This window comes from Lepisma saccharinum, chromosome 13 (genome assembly GCF_977018435.1).
Source record: "Lepisma saccharinum chromosome 13, izLepSacc3.1, whole genome shotgun sequence".
NCBI lineage: Eukaryota > Metazoa > Arthropoda > Insecta > Zygentoma > Lepismatidae > Lepisma > Lepisma saccharinum.
Window position 1 is genome coordinate 14,257,741 of NC_139241.1, and position 16,921 is coordinate 14,274,661.

The window sequence follows — 16,921 nt, forward strand, 5'->3', positions numbered from 1 at the left end:
ATAGCCCACAGTGCACTTAAAGTAAATGTGGACGAAAGACGGGCATAGCCCATCCTGCGGTATTCAATCGCTTTGCCAATTGAACTACGGGCTATGTTCGTAGTTCGTCTCATGTGTGTGTTCCTTCAAGCCTCTTGGTTGAAATTCCGACCGCTAGGTGACTCGTGTCCTATTTTTATCTCGCACCTGCTACTGTTTGTTGCCGTGTTGATGTACGTTGTATTGTTTAGAATGGCGTCGTTAGATCCAGACCACATAGCGGAAATTCTGCATTCCATTTGTTCATTAGGTTAAAGGTGAATGCGTATGTAATTTATAATCGATTGATTGATTGATTTAGTTTATTTTACTTCACGTTTTGTGCCTCTTGGCTAATTTGCGAAGATGGGGATGAGTGATGAAATGATGAAATTGATGAATGGACATTCACAAACAACCAAGCCCGACCGGGATTCGAACCCGCGACCCTTGGCGTCGCAGCGCGATGTGCTAACCACTCGGCCACAGGGTCGGGCATGTAATTTATAAGAAAATAAACAGGGAAAATCATAATATGTCTCTGGAACAGTTCATCATCCAAGTAGGGGAAGCGCTACTCATCAAAGCGGGCGAAGATATTCAAGGTCAAACATCAATGTCAACTACAGCAGATAGGCTAACAGGCCGACATTTTCCAAGGCCCTACACAGAAAAAGTCAAGGCCCTGTAGGTCATGTAAAGTTTGTGGAGACAGGCACAAAAAAGAAACTGGCAAGTGGGCAAGAAAAGACACAACATTTTACTGCCCGAGCAGTGACGTTGCTCTCTGCATTCCTGAAAGTTTTTATACTTTTTCATACAAAAGCTAATTACCTGTAATTTGTAATTATTTTTTGTTATGTGCAGATCAGAAGTATTCTTATGCAAGATTCTAAAGATGTCTTGATAGTTTATGTAGTTTTTGCATTGTCAATTATTGAAATTTCCAGATTATGAACTTAAAATATCTCTATATTAACATTTGTTACAATGATATACATTTTTTTTCTTCACAAAACATTGCTGAAAAAAATATTCAAAAATGTCTGAAAATGAAAAGAAAATTTAACAAATTTTTTTTCATTGAAAAGAGGAAGTTAGAAATGTGTGGTAAATAAAAACAAATTAAAAATATTATTTTCTATGATTTTTTGAAAAACAACCAAAAACCGCAGGCCTGAGGTAAAAATGCTGTATTATGAGGCCAGACCCGAATGTGTGTGGTCATGGAAACACCCTGTAGAACTTATCGAGATAGAATGTGATACACATACTACACTTTAACTTTTACATAGACAAACATATCTTCATATTGCATTACATATTAGGGATTATATATGTGTTTCATATTTTTTTGGAGTTTATTAGTGAATTAATTCATGACAGCATGGCTAACCATCAAAATTTCAAGTGTTTTACAAAAAAATAAACATTTGAAATTCCTGTTTATTTACATTGTTGTCAACAATAGAGAATGAGGGCTCAAGCATGGGCTCCTGGTTATTGCAAACGTTATTTTGGCAATGTTAACTCCAGCAGACATTGTGAATTTGAAATACACTCCATTACTACTTCTTGCAATATTGAATGCAGTTTTAGTCAATATGAATCCATCTTAAGAGCTAACAGAAGGAAATTCAGATTCGAACACTTAAACAAAATTTTGTTATCCATTGTTGTGGAAACAGAAAATGAAAACACATTTTGCGTAGTTTTACAATTAATGTCAATGTAAATGTACTGTATTTTGTGTAGCTCGTGTAGTGTCATACTATTAAAAAGGTAAATTTTTACAATTTTAAGTCCATATTTAACTCCATATTTTGGCGAAAATAACTGAATATGTATTTTCTTATTTAATGCATTTTTAGTACATATAAATCCGTTCCCTGCTGATCATAATTAAAGTTGCCCTACAGAGCCCTCTGGAGCTCGTTTGAAGCAATGGATTGCACTGAAACTTTGTATAGAGGCTATGGAGACCACGAGGAAGTGATTGGAGACGAAAAACAATGTTCAAATTTTCACCACCAGGTCGAAATGTGGCGCTGAAATCTTACACAGTGAACAACATCCCCAGAAACACTGTGTTAGACCATTGATCACACTACGTGATGCTTCCTAAGGGCCATTCATGTTGACAGGGTGCATATTGATCACTGCTGTTCCGACAAACTCAAATTACTTGTTGTTGTTACTTCAGTGCCACAGTTGAACCCGGTGGTGAAAATTGGAACTATTTTTATTTCATCAGCATTCTCTTTCCCATGGTCTCCATAGCCAATGTACTAAGTTTCACTGCAGTCCATTGCTTCAATCAAGCACCAGAGGGAATTTAATTCTAAGTGTCACATTTGCACCCCATCATCTTCATCATCATCCTTTGCAGTTTCCTGCCTCTGGCTGGGTCAGCATAGAAGTCAAGCCTCTCCATTTTTTTCCTGGTCTTCCACCACTCCTCTCTTTCCACGGTGTTCCAATCTTGTCCTCTTCTCCTAACACTCTCCGCTATCTGCTCTTTCCACTGACATCTTGGTCTCCCCCGTGAGCTTAGTCCCACTCCTTGTGCATTGTAAGCTCTTACTGGTAGTCTTTCTGCATCCACCCTCTTCATGTGTCGGAACCACCTCATCTGTGCCTGATCTATCCTCTTCTGAAGCTTCACCACACCCACTGTCTGTCAGATCTCCTCATTCCTTATTCTATCCCTTCTAGTCTTCCCAAAAATACTCCTTAAAAATTTCATCTCCACTGCCTGCAACTTTCTTTTGTCTCTCTCTCTCTCTCTCTCTCTCTCTCTCTCTCTCTCTCATTGCCCAAGTCTGCTACATATATAATTATTGGCACATAGTATTTGTTGTATATTACCTTCTTGCATTTCATAGGTACATCCCTGTTCCATATTAATCTGTGAACACTTTGATATAGTCCACCACCAATTTGTCCTCTTCTGTTTACCTCCTCATCTATTCTTCCACTTCTCTCAATTATGCTTCCTAGACATTCGAAACTCTCCACTACCCTCATTTGTTCCGTTTCCATCTTTATTCTTGGTTCAGTGCTCTTTTCTGCATTGAATTTCATTCCTGCTCTTCTGATTTCCTCATTCCAACTGTCAAGGTGTGTCTGTACTTCTTCGTCCCTGTTCCCCAATATTGCTAGGTCATCAGCAAACAACAGGGCCTTCATCTCTTCCTCTCCTATCTTCTTCCCCACCTCTTCGTTAATTGCATCCATTGTAATTATGAAGAACAGTGGGGAAGAGAACTTCCCTGTTTTAGTCCATTACTTAAACTGAACCACTCCGTTCTTTCTTCACACAGCTCTGGTTGGCCTTGTATGTGCTCTACACGCTATCTCTTCCTCGACTCCCTTCTCTCTTCCAAATCTTTGTTCTGCCCTTGCTATTGTATGCCTTTTCCATATCTAGGAATGCCATAATCAAATCATTTCCATACTCGTAATGCTTTTCCTGTAATTGCCTTATGGTGAATATCAGATTTACTGTTGATCTGCCTCTTCTAAATCCATACTGTTCCTTTCTCATGTTCAGCTCTGTTACTTCCCTTATTCTTTTCTCTAATATTTTCTCGTACACCTTTGCTGAGTGGCACATAAGTGTTATTCCTCTGTAGTTTTTACATTTCATTCTGTCATCCTTCTTGAATATGGGAACTATTAGTCCCTTTGTCCAATCTCTTGGCACTTCTCTCTCTTGCCACACTGTTTTCAACACACTGTACAGCCACTTCCTACTGCTAGTATCATTTCCACTGGCACTTCATCTACTCCAGGTGCTCTACCTCTCTTCATTCTCTTGCACCTGTTTATGAAAATTTAAACTTTTTATTTCATCAGTATTTACCTCTCTACCAAGTTTCAGTGCAAGGCATTGCTTCGAAGAGGGCTCTGAGTAGGCAACTTTTTTGTGGTCACCCTGTATGTCTGTTAAATATACAAAGAAAAAATTCTACCCTGTATGTCTGTTAAATATACAAATATTTTTCTTTAGAAAATTCAATATAGGCATATTGCATGTAGTCCAATAATAAAAGTAAATATGTGAATGATTATTTAATGCATATTAGGAGCAGATATCTTAGTGTTTGAAAAGTAAAAATATTTTATTTTACTGTCTTGCAGAAAATAAATTTGTTTCCATTGGCCCAATTTATTATGAGTATGGATCTATGGTCATAACCTATGAGGACTCAACTACGGCTGTGAAGGCATTGTATACTTTAAGGGAATCTTGCTATGATGATAAACATCTTCTTGGTAAGATAATTAGTCATAATGCTCAAATCAGTGTCATATTTTTGATAATTTCTAAATACTTTTTAACATAGGCATGTACACACCCTGATTATGGAGTAAAAACCTTGGTGAAAGTTCAGTCTGGAAAATGAGAACTCCACGTCAATACGAGCTCTGTATTGATGCATACAAAATCATATGTGTCATACTTCTAAAGCAGAAATGGAACTCCTGTTTATTCCAAGTAAAGGCAAGATGAATCTAAACAAAATCCACAGCTCTTCTTAAACAAAATTTTCACTGTGCATATTTACATATACAGGGTGTCTCATAAGTAATAGCGCAAACTGACACATGTAAAAGTACACGATAATAGAAGCAAAGAAGTCTTAGTAAACTTGGGTCTGTAAATGAGCCATTTTCGAGATAAATGCGAATGTGTGGTTACAAGCCACTGACTTCATTGTTTGTTAATGTCGTCCTAGTTGGTAAAATGCTAATAATGTGTACGAATGTGTGGTTAGATTGATTGCATTTTGTAAATGTTGAAGTTCAACGCAGATATTTGGTACAAGGAGTAACAACACGTGCTAACAGTTAATTAACACTTTATTAGTGTCCAACGCGACCGACCGCGACGCGATGTACATTGCTACATTCTTGGTACAATACAACTTTCTTGGAGAGCATTCTCCACAGACTACTCACTACAGAGTAAAAACAAATGATAAGTCAATTTGACCATGTTGGGAAAGTGTGTCTTTTGTACAACGTTCAACACTTCCCCTCAAAAACAACTTTCACAAGCTTCCCTTTACAAAAAAAACATTGTTACACTTTAACATAACAATAAGTACACTACTTTTAATTTCCCACTCCCATTAAGCCACATAATTTAGCAAACCTAACTTTTGCTAATGGTTTCGTGAGAATGTCTGCTACCTGACTTTCAGCATCAATGTGTTCCACATTTAACATTTTTTCCTGAAACTTTTCTCTTACAAAATAATAACGCACCGCAATATGTTTTGAGCGTTTATGAAATTCAGGATTTTTTACTAACTTAATAGCACTAGCATTGTCCACCAGCAGTGTGGGCATTCCTGTCAGATGAGTGATCTCATCCAATAGTCTTGTTAGCCATATCACTTCTTTCGCTCCCTCGCTGGCTGCCACAAATTCAGCCTCTGTTGTTGATAGAGCAACAGACTTCTGCTTCCGGCTCATCCAAGATATCGCTCCACCTGCATACTTGCATAGAACTCCAGTTGTTGAGCGTCTTGTTGTTGGATCTCCACCATAATCTGCATCACTGAAGGCTTCCAGGATCCCAGGATTATGATTTGAATTGTAGCATATTCCATAAGCAGTGGTTCCTCGTAGATACTTGAAAATTCGTTTCACTGCTTGCCAATCAGATAGTCTTGGACTGTCCAATGCTTGCGACACTAATCCAACAGCATAGGAGATATCTGGCCGAGTGACTGTAGCCAGATACATCAAGCTGCCAACTGCTTCTCTGTAAGGCACACTACTGTCTACTAACTGCTGTGTGTTTTCTTCCCCTGCATTTACACTTCCCTTTTCAGCAGGTGTTGACACAGCATTTGCTTCACTCATGCGAAATTTCTCAAGAATTTTCTTTGTATAGTTTTCTTGACATACAAAAATAGAACCATCGTCCTTTTGTGTTACTTGTATGCCCAAGAAACAATCTAATGACCCAACCACAATTTCAAATTCTTCTTTTAGAGTTCCGAGAAAACTGTTGATATCTTCAATATTATTGCCAGCAACTAAACCATCATCCACATAGATGGCTACGATCATTTTCTTTCCATTTTTCTTACGAATGAACATACTGGGATCAGCTTTGCTGCATGTAAAACCATGCTTCGACATGAAATTCACAAATCGTCTATTCCAGCAACGAGGTGCTTGCTTCAGTCCATAAAGACTCCTTTTTAGCTTACGCACACGACCAGTCCCGTCATCAAACCCTTCAGGTTGACACATATAGATTTCCTCATCAAGTTCACCATAAAGAAAAGCTGTTTTCACATCAAATTGAGCTAACTTCAACCCTTCACAAGCTGCAACACTCAGCACAGTTCGTACAGTATCAAATCGAGCCACTGGACTAAAGGTTTCATCTTAATCAATCCCACCCTTCTGTAGATAACCCTTTGCTACCAGTCTTGCTTTAAATCTGTAGATACTGCCATCTGCTTTGGTCTTTACTTTTAGAACCCACCGATTATCAATAACTTTCTTATTGCTTGGAGGTTCAACTAGTATCCAAGTATGGTTCTTAGCCAAAGACTGCATTTCATCTTCCATTGCTAATTCCCACTCTGCAGCATTTCTTGATGACATGGCATCTTTATATGAACTCGGTTCTAAGCAATCTACCTGTAACACATAACCATCTTGCCACACTGGTTTCTGCACCCTTTGACGATCTCGCAATTCATAACGTGGTTCACTTCCCCCAGTTACATCTCCTGTATCATCGTGGTTTGCAGACTCACTACCAGGGCTATCAGGTTCTTCCACAGTAGATTCAAACATTACTGATTTTTCTGGTGAAACAATTTCAAAAGACTCTTTTACTGGCAAAATTGTTTCCGTGCAAAAAATAACATCACGACTGAGCAACACTTTATCAGTTTTCTGATTCCAGATGCGGTAACCATCTTTTTCATCACAGTAACCAATCAGAAGACCCTTAATGCTCTTTTTGTCCCATTTCTGTCGCTTTTGCTTTGGTACATGAACAAAACACTCTGTTCCGAACACTTTCAAATGATCTACACTTGGTAAGTCTTTTCCATACCAAAGTTCATATGGTGTCTTCTTCTCTACAGTGGTTGGTCCAGTTCTGTTCAGAACATACGTTGCAGTATTCACTGCTTCAGCCCAAAGTTTCACTGGAAGACCTTTTGAATGCAACATTGAGCGTCCAGATTCAACCAATGTTCTGTTCTCACGTTCTGCAGCTCCATTCTGTTCAGGTGTATAAGGCATGGTGGTTCTGAAATTGATCCCCTTTTCTTTCAACAAAGCCTTCACTTCCGCATTATCAAATTCCTTCCCACAGTCAGTGAGCAATTCTTTTACTACATGACCTGCAACACTGACTTCAGCTAAAAACTGTTTTAGTCTTGCAGCAACTTCAGATTTTTGTTTCAGAAAAAACACACGTCGGAATTTCGAAAAGTCATCCTTGAAACAAACAAAATACAGTGCACCACCCAATGATTTTGTTTGCATTGGTCCACACACGTCAGCATGGATTATTTCACCTGGATTTTCTGCACGAGTAACCCGCTGTCCAAAACTTTTACGATGTTGCTTGCCAACCACACAGCCTTCACAAAACTGATCATCAGTTTTTACATCAATTCCGTGCTGCACTAGAAACTTCCGAACATGTTGCTTACCTTGGTGTACCAACCTTTCATGCCACAGCTGCAATGTATCGGAAGCTGACACTAAGCACACTTCAGCAGGATTTTTTGGGGGTAATGCACGCATGTGCATTTGGTACAAACCACTTAAAGTAACACTTCCCCATGCATGTACCTTACCATTCTTTTTTAGTAAACACTTCATGGAGTCTGCACAGAATAGAAAACCTCTTTTTGTAGTGGAGTTCACAGAAAATAAATTCTTACTGATATTTGGCACATACCACACATCACGAAGATGATTTTTCACCCACCTACCATTGACCAACATTTCCACATTCACTATACCACTGCCATGTGCTAATATGATGGCTTTATTTCCCACCTGTAATTCCTTTGGTGCTGGGAATTTTTGGTACTGTAGAAAGTAGTCCTTCCGGTTAGTCATGTGTGCTGTACTTCCAGTATCTGCAATCCAAACTTCAGAAACAGGACAGTTCGATTCAAAGCTCACAAAGGCTCCTCCTTCTGGAACACGCCCACTTTCACTGGTTGAAGATCTATTTAACACCAACTTGCATTGTTTGGCAAAATGGCCTACCTTGTGACATTTAAAACACTTTTTCGCTTTTTCTGGACGTTTCTTGTGTTTCTTTGGATCATCACTTTTTACCACAAAAGCTGTTGTGTCACTACTCTTGTTGGGAAGTCTCATTTCAATTAGCCTAAGTCGTTCAGTTAGCCTGTCTACAGTACGCTCTTCCACTGGAACTGATTCCCATACACTTTTGAATTCAAAATATTCACTAGGTAAGGTAGACATGATTCGACTCATTAGAAGCAGTTCTGGAACCTTGGACTTCGTGAGACGTTCCATTTCGTCGTTCATTTCACGAAAATTTCTCTGTAATTTGGACACGTATGTTGCAATGTCTTCCGCTGCATCTTTGGTTTGATTGAAGAACTGCTCTGACAATCGATCCAAACGCTGTGCTGAACTTTGTTCATATACTGACATTAGTTTGTTCCAAATTTCCTTAGACGTATCACACGTGCTGGTAAGTTCCGAATTTGCATCATCCATACTATTCACCAATATCATTTGTGCCATAATGTCCGCCTTCTGGAATGTTTTACACTCTGCTTCGTACTTACGTCGATCTTCCGTAGTACACTCAGCACCAAGTTCCTGTGGAGAAGTACACGTGCCATCCACAACTTTTAGGACATCGTGGTGTCGTAACAGCAGCTCCACTTGTCGTTTCCATCTCGGCCAGTTCTTTGCACCTTCTAGCTTGTCTACTGTTGTCTTGAACTCCATCTTCAGCAGCAAACGAAACACGCTTCTTCCGAAAGTGTAAAACTCTCACCAGTCCGGTTAGGAAGACAAAGGACACTTCCTGTTGTACTCCAAACCACGACGACACTTACTGTTGCACTCCGACAAACTACCAAATTTCACGGTCGCAGTGGGAACGTATCTGGGCCCATAACCTGTTGAAGTTCAACGCAGATATTTCCGTAACTTGGTACAAGGAGTAACAACACGTGCTAACAGTTAATTAACACTTTATTAGTGTCCAACGCGACCGACCGCGACGCGATGTACATTGCTACATTCTTGGTACAATACAACTTTCTTGGAGAGCATTCTCCACAGACTACTCACTACAGAGTAAAAACAAATGATAAGTCAATTTGACCATGTTGGGAAAGTGTGTCTTTTGTACAACGTTCAACAGTAAACACCAAGTGCTTTACTCCTTGCACGTTCCGAGGTTTGCTCTTTGTTTACAAAACAGAACATTTCCGAGAGGTGGCATTGTAATCAAACAGGATGGATACAATCAGTACATAGTCTAGTTGTACTGTGGGAGTCATGTCAGTTGTGCTGTACTGCATAGTGAAAACGGAACCTTACAGCAACTAAGAGTACATTTTACCAACTAGGATGATGTTTACAAACAATGAAGTCAGTGGTGGCTTGTAACCATACATTCGCAATTATCTCGAAAACGGCTAGTTTGCAGACCCATGTTTACCAAGACTTTTTTGCTTTTATTATCGTGTACTTTCACCTGTGTCAGTTTACGCTATTACTTATGATACACCCTGTATTGATTAGCATATGAAACACTCAGGGTCCAACAGTAGAATGAACTTTTGCAGTTTTACAAAAATATCCTATCCTACAATGTTAGTCTTTATTCAGTGTTCAAGAGTTTTAAACACCACCACCATAAGCATAAGTTGATGGAGGCAAGGTGGGGCACTTGCCCTTCCCCCCCAAATTTTCAGGTTTGTTAAAATTTACAAGTTAAGAATACTTTTTTTAACATCCTAAGACCTGAGGAGCTAAGTAATAAATAGGCTAATAATGTTTATGATTTCGCAAATGTAACAATTATTTAGCAAATAATCATGGACACTATTTTTATGGGATGAAAAACTTTTCGACTCTGCCCCCCAAAAGTTAAGCCTCAAGTTCGTACCTGCCCCCTAAAGTTAAGTCCTACGTTACGCCCATGACCACCACTATTTATTGAAACATCCAATTACATAAGAAATAATGTCCACCATTGTTTGGAACTTTCATTGGCTTGAAAAAACTTGATTGTTTTTGTAAAGAGTATAATATTGAGGATTAACGAATAAGATCTCTCCACACTAAATTTTTGAGTTAATATATTAGGAGGGCAATTACCCTCCTTGCCCCCTTTCCCCATGCACATGTCTGTTCTTTAACAGTTACTAGTACTGTTTTATGTAGCATTTCTGAATCTGTTAACGTGATGTTTGTTTTCTCTCAATGTGGGTAGGTATAAAAGTGTTTATGAAATCACCATCGCCTTGTAACCAAGATGAGTACCTGCTGGAGACACATAGGGATTCAGATACCACTTTAAACTGTAGGTCCAGTCACGATTAGCCTTTCTGTGCATAAAGTGGACTTAAGATCAAAACTCAAACAAAGCATTTGTAGAAAACTATTATTCCAGGTTGTGGTTTAAGGAAATTCTAAGGGTTTGCTCAATAGTACGGTGGATAATGTTATTGCCTTGTAACGAAGGGGTTCTATGTTCTATTCCCAGTTGAAGCACATTTGAATGCTTTGAATTGTAATTCCAATTAGCAAAAGTTTAATTTTGGCAAATTTTAAAGTAATTGTGTAAGTATTTGTATTATAGGCAATATAATAACATTGTTCTTTAGAAAGTAATTCAGGAAATTCTAGATTTTTTATTTAATGATGTAGCATAGGAATATAACAATATTCTGCTGTTAGTGGCAACTGTTTATTGTTTTCAGTGGTTTAAAGTAATATTAGAGCTAACCCAATACTGTTGTTAATGTATCAGTATCAGCCGATACCCATGGTATCCAGTTTTGGTTTTAATTTGCACATGAAGGATAATCGGGACTGGTCCTACAGTTTAAAGTGGGATTCGAACTACTTGTGCCTCCACCAAGTATCGAACTTGGACCCATGGTATCGGTATTGGAAAGTATTGGTTGGACTTATATTAGAGTGGATCAAATGAAAACTGAACAGTGGATGTATTTGGTTATATTTATGTATGTGTGTGGCGACAACCCTGTGTAGAGGTAGAGCGGGAGGTAAGGAAGGGAACCCCTACTGCATAATGGACTTGCCCTGGATAGTTGCACGTGAGCACATGATATGCGGAAGCAGTCTGGCAACAGTATCATTCAAGAAGGTGAGCAGGCAGGCAGTCAGTCAGTGCTTCACCTGCGGTGGAGGAATGTTTGCCTCTGGAGTGGTTTTGCTGCATGACAATGTGCAGCCACATACGTCAGCTGTTACTTTGGCGACGTTTGGGTGGACAGTGTCAGAACATCCACCATATAGCCCTGATCTGTTGCCATGCGACTTCCATATCTTTGGTCCATTGAAAAAGGCATTGAAGGGTCGGCGCTTCCACTCGGACAATGAAGTCATGGACAATGTTCGGAACTGGTTCCGATCTCAGCCAAAGGAGTTCTACGAGCAGGGTATTCACTGCTTGGTGAAACGGTGGGACAAGTGCTTGTGTAACTTTGGAGATTATGTTTGAAATAAACAAGGTTTATTTCATTCTGTGGCCTCTGTTCCGTTTTCATTTGATCGACTCTCATATTTACTAGTACCAGAAAGTATCAGTTTGATTTTATTTACCAGTACCGTCTAATACTTTTCTACCGTTTTGGTCTATTGGGAGTCCACAAAATGCCACACAACTCTTTCGTGGAGTCTAATTATGCTGGATATTATGCAAAATTCGAAGTTTCCGTTTTTGGCACAAATATTGTGCAGAAAAACTGTATTTTGGATTACATAAGTAATTTTAAATATTCTGATTCAATTGTTGAATATTTTGAAGGAGAAACTGATAAATTGTTGCTTATAATGCGAATCGAATACTTACTCACCCCATTAATATTAATCAGTAAAGAAGTCTCAGTAAACATTAGTCTGCAAATGAGCCATTATTCAGATAGTTGCGAATGTGTGGTTACAAGTCGCCACTGACTTCATTGTTTGTAAACGTCATCCTAGTTGGTAAGATGCTAATAATGTGTGCGAATGTGTGGTTAGAAGCCATCACTAATTGCATTTTGTAAACACAGAGTGCTTTACTCCTTGCGCATTCCGAGGTTTGCTCTTTGTTTACAAAACATAACATTTCCAAGAGGTGGCGTTGTAATCAAACAGGATGGATACAATTAGTGCACAGTCTAATCATACTGTGAGAGTCACGTCACTTGTGCTGTACTGCATAGTGAAAATGGAACCTTACAGCAACGAAGAGTACAATTTACCAACTAGGACGATGTTTACAAACAATGAAGTCAGTGGGGGCTTGTAACTGCACATTCCCAATTATCTCGAAAATGGCTCGTTTGCAGACCCATTTTTACTGAGACTTTTTTGCTTCTATTATCGTGTACTTTCAACTGTGTCAGTTTGTGCTTTACTTATGATACACCCTGTATACATGTCTTTGATAAAAACAAATATACAGGGTTAGCCTAAAATAAATCGACAGTTTAAATGCTTTATAAATTGAAATTTGTTTGTTACATCAGAAAGCATTTAGTACTGTTGCATAGAGAAAGTCTTCAAATTTACTACCTCTGCTTTTCGTTTATCTTCTTGAAGTCAGCACCACGTGAGCACCCTTGACATAAGTCAAGCAGTATGGCCACTAGCCAGGTGGAGTGGGCTAACTGGATGATTGAATTTTCAAAAACAAATTCTGTTACTATCGTGCAGCATCGTTTTAGAACACGATATGTTAAACAACCACCCACAAGGCAGTCAATCTACGATTGGAGCAAGAAATTTAAGGAAACTGGTTGTCTGTGCAAGGGGAAAAGTAGTGTTTGGGGCGAAGTGGACTATCGCATTGATATCTGTCGTGTTACAAAAGGGTCACGCATAGAACACTTGTAACTTACCAGTGTAAACTTCAGGACGTACTCTTCAAACCATGTAAGTATTTCAGCCCTATTATTAAAACTCTTATTTCTGTAAAATTTTGAAAGTGTCTATTTTTTTAGGCTAACCCTGTATATTCACTCAAGGTTAAATGTAATAATGATTATGAAAATGTTACAATGTTAATGTTATTAATTCTACAATGTAGGCATTTAAATTGTCATCAGGGACAAACTTGTGTTTAGCATTTTTTTTTCTTTCTTTTTGACCTAAATTATATGTTATTTCCTTTTGCATTGCAGTTATGTTGTTGCCAAGTATAGAACCAAGCATGGTTCCAGGTGGAGTGCAACCTTTGTTAGTGTTCGTTAATGTAAAATCTGGAGGGTGTCAGGGTTTGGAGCTCATATCAAGTTTCCGTAAGCTGCTCAATCCATATCAAGTGTTTGATCTGGATAATGGAGGACCATTGCCTGGGTATGTGGAGAATACTATTTGTTTTGTCACTCTACATTATTATTATTATTAGTATAACTACATTACATCAACATAAGTATTTCTACTTTTGTAACTTTATTTTTATACCACTTTTCTGCCTCTTTCACTAATCTCAACAATTATATTAGATGTAGTCTATGGGGACAAATGACGAGTAGATGAAAAAGTGGAGGGCAGGGTGGGTGTCTATCAGGCTGGAAATCCTAGAAAAGTCAGGGAATTTACTTTTTCTGGAAAAGTCAGGGAAATATCATGTGTTTCTGGGAAAATTGACATATTTGTGGTAGCGGATTCAAAGTAGGTTTTTGAACTAGGACAAGCAATACATTTTAGATTTGTTGTGGACAAATTATACTTCAGCATGCTATACTGAGTATTGCTGATAGTTACAGTACAAATTCAATATTAACTACTCTTAAGAATTGTATAAAAAATATACACTAAAAACCTAATGTTTCCACCCTCTAACAGGGTCTTCTAGAGATAAAGACTCACAATAAACATTACATTTTTAGTGTATATTTTTTATACAATATATTTTGCCTTGGTCATCATTTGAATGTTTTATTAACATGGAAACAAGGCCTAACAGTGTTATCATGTTTTGAGCTATTTTCATGTCCTACTACAGTGGCTATTGGAATCTACCACTTTCTTATTGTAACTTTTTGGTTTCATTTGGTAGATATTAGGATTACTAAATTTTACTATAATTATGTGTTATTTATGCATAATTGTTATGATTTTTTATATTAAAAATAATTCTTTGTTAACCATTAGTCAATAAGTAGCAAGTACAGTGGAACCTCGATTTTACATTTTTCAGGGGACCTAGCTGAATAAACTTCAAATGCAGGAAAATGTAATATCCGGGAATGTAAAATCGGGGTTCTACTGTATTATGGAAAAGCTCACCCCTGATATCCTATTCAATAGTCAATTTCTGTTTTTTCCCTTTTTGTTATTACGTGTACTTATAACATGTGCAGTGAGTATTCTAAAACTTGGTTAAATGAGGTTATAAGTGTGGAGTGGAGCAGGCCCATGGCATTTAAGGTCCTTTCATTTTCTTCTAACAGAAAATGTCTCATGTGACCAACGTTATATGTTTTCAATGGGCCCTTCACATCAGCAGCATGTATATTTAATGCTGTTGTAGACATGAACTCACTGTAGTAACACAAACTTAAAATAAATTTTGCCATGTCTACTTTTGGTTGTTATTTCAATGCCACGTTTCCACCTAGTGGTGAAAATTTGAACTATTTTTTCAGCAGCATTCACTTCTCCGTGGTTTCCATAGCCTATATACCAAGTTTCACCACATTCCAATGCTTTGAACGGTCTCCAGACAGCTGTGAGTTGGGGAACTTTAATTATGACCACCCTATAAAAACCCACACACACACTCACACACAATACCTCTCAACAGCAGTGTTAAATTCTTTAAGAAAAGTACCTTCTGCTGACATCTTACTATACAGGGTCTCCAAGAATGAATGGTGAGGTTTTATGAGGTCTCTGTGAAATATGTATTATGTCTAATGGATTGAAAGTGCTTTTATTTGATTCAGTCTCTCAAAAAAATTGTTCATACATTGTCATTATTGTTATAATAAAAAGTCATTGTTGTTAAATTTATCATTTTTGGCCCCTTTCTTTCTTTGGTGAAACTAACATCACCTTCACTGCATACATGGATGTGCTTCAGAACTTCGCGTTTCCTCAAATCAAGCAAATATAAATGGAAGACACAGAATTGCAACAAGATGGAGCACTGCCACCACTTTGTAATCATGTGCAAGAATCGTTGATTTCCAGAACGGCAGATTGGGAGAAGTGGACCCATCCTATGGCCCGCAAGAAGTCCTGATCTTACTCCATTACACTTCTTTCTCTGGGGCTATGTCAAAAATGAGGTTCACAGTGAAAGAATTGATAATCTTGACTACCTCAAGCAAAGAGTCAGACAAGCAATTGCAAATGTTACTCTAGACATTATTGCCAGAGGGTGGACCGAAACTGAATACCGCTATGGTGTGCATTGTGCTGTTAATGGTGCGCATGTTGAAACTTACTAATGATGTTCAAAATATTTTTGAGTGACTGAATAAAGTAAAAGCACTCACAATACATTGCACATAATACATACTTCACAGAGACCTCATGAAACCCCACCATTCATTCTTGAAGACCCTGTAGTTTGTTTATATAATATAAATTATTATGACTGAAAATATGTAGTAAGGATTGTAGAATATTGGATTTATATTTGTGTGCTTCTCTTTCAGGCTTTATGTTTTCCGGCATATTGCTGATTACAAGATCTTAGTGTGTGGTGGTGATGGAACAATTGGTTGGGTTTTGCAGTGCTTGGACAATGTTGGGCAAGATAGTGAATGTTCGTCTCCTCCATGTGCCATTGTACCACTCGGAACAGGTACTAAATGTTGTTACTCTCCAATTTATTCTCTGTGGATCCATTGTTACGATATGTGTACGAAGATAACTGAATGAAGTGTGTATTACTACATTCAAATTCCTTGATAAGAAAAATGACGGCAATAGTGTTGTATCATTGATAATAGTTATTATTTTTATTGCATGCTTTCTCAAGATTTAAAGGATTCATGAAGATTCATCAATGATGCAAAGTATTTAGTGTTTATCGTGCTTTTATTATTTTGAATAGATTTAAATAAGTAAAAGAAATGGACACCTCTTAGCTTTGTCATTCAAAATTGAATTCAACATTACAAGGTGTACATAATCAGGGAAATAAAAAGTGGTCAGTGCAAGTCAGGGAAAAGCCTAAAGATGAGGTAAAAGTCATAAAAAATCAACGGGAAATTTTATCCTTATCTGGACATGTAATGAGACAGTTGATGGGCACAGTTTGCTATGCACTCATATTGTGAACCATGGGCTATAATCATACCACACCTTTTCTGCATGAGTGTTGTAATCATTTTTTTCAAATTCTAACTGCTAGATGTCACGTTTTCTTTGTTGCTGAATTTTCCTTGTATGAATTATGTTGTACTTTTGCATATGCTCTTGAAAATAGCATTAAACCATTTATATGAACACTGGGGAAATCTTTACGAGGATTCCACATTGGATTTTGCTGTTTGCAATGATTTTGATCCAAAGAGGAACTTTTTAGGTTATTTTCATAAGTTATTTCTATATTACCTTTTCAAATATATTTTTTCTTTCAAAAATTTTTTAGGAGATAAAAATCGTAAATGTGAGAAAATATATGTAAATTGTAACATATTATATCTGTGGAAAAAAA

The 16,921-nt window shown here is 37.8% G+C and overlaps 1 protein-coding gene across 3 annotated transcripts in view; it reads left to right on the top strand.

Annotated features, from left to right (window-relative positions):
* The window catches only part of LOC145997184 (diacylglycerol kinase theta), a 262,475-nt gene that overhangs the window by 217,240 nt on the left and 28,314 nt on the right, over positions 1 to 16,921 (top strand). For all 3 annotated transcript variants that reach the window (XM_083133895.1, XM_083133897.1, XM_083133896.1), the window contains 3 exons: positions 4,162 to 4,296; positions 13,428 to 13,602; positions 15,915 to 16,063. In XM_083133895.1, the coding sequence (XP_082990021.1) occupies positions 4,162 to 4,296; positions 13,428 to 13,602; positions 15,915 to 16,063 (459 nt within the window). The remainder of the gene's footprint in view (positions 1 to 4,161; positions 4,297 to 13,427; positions 13,603 to 15,914; positions 16,064 to 16,921) is intronic.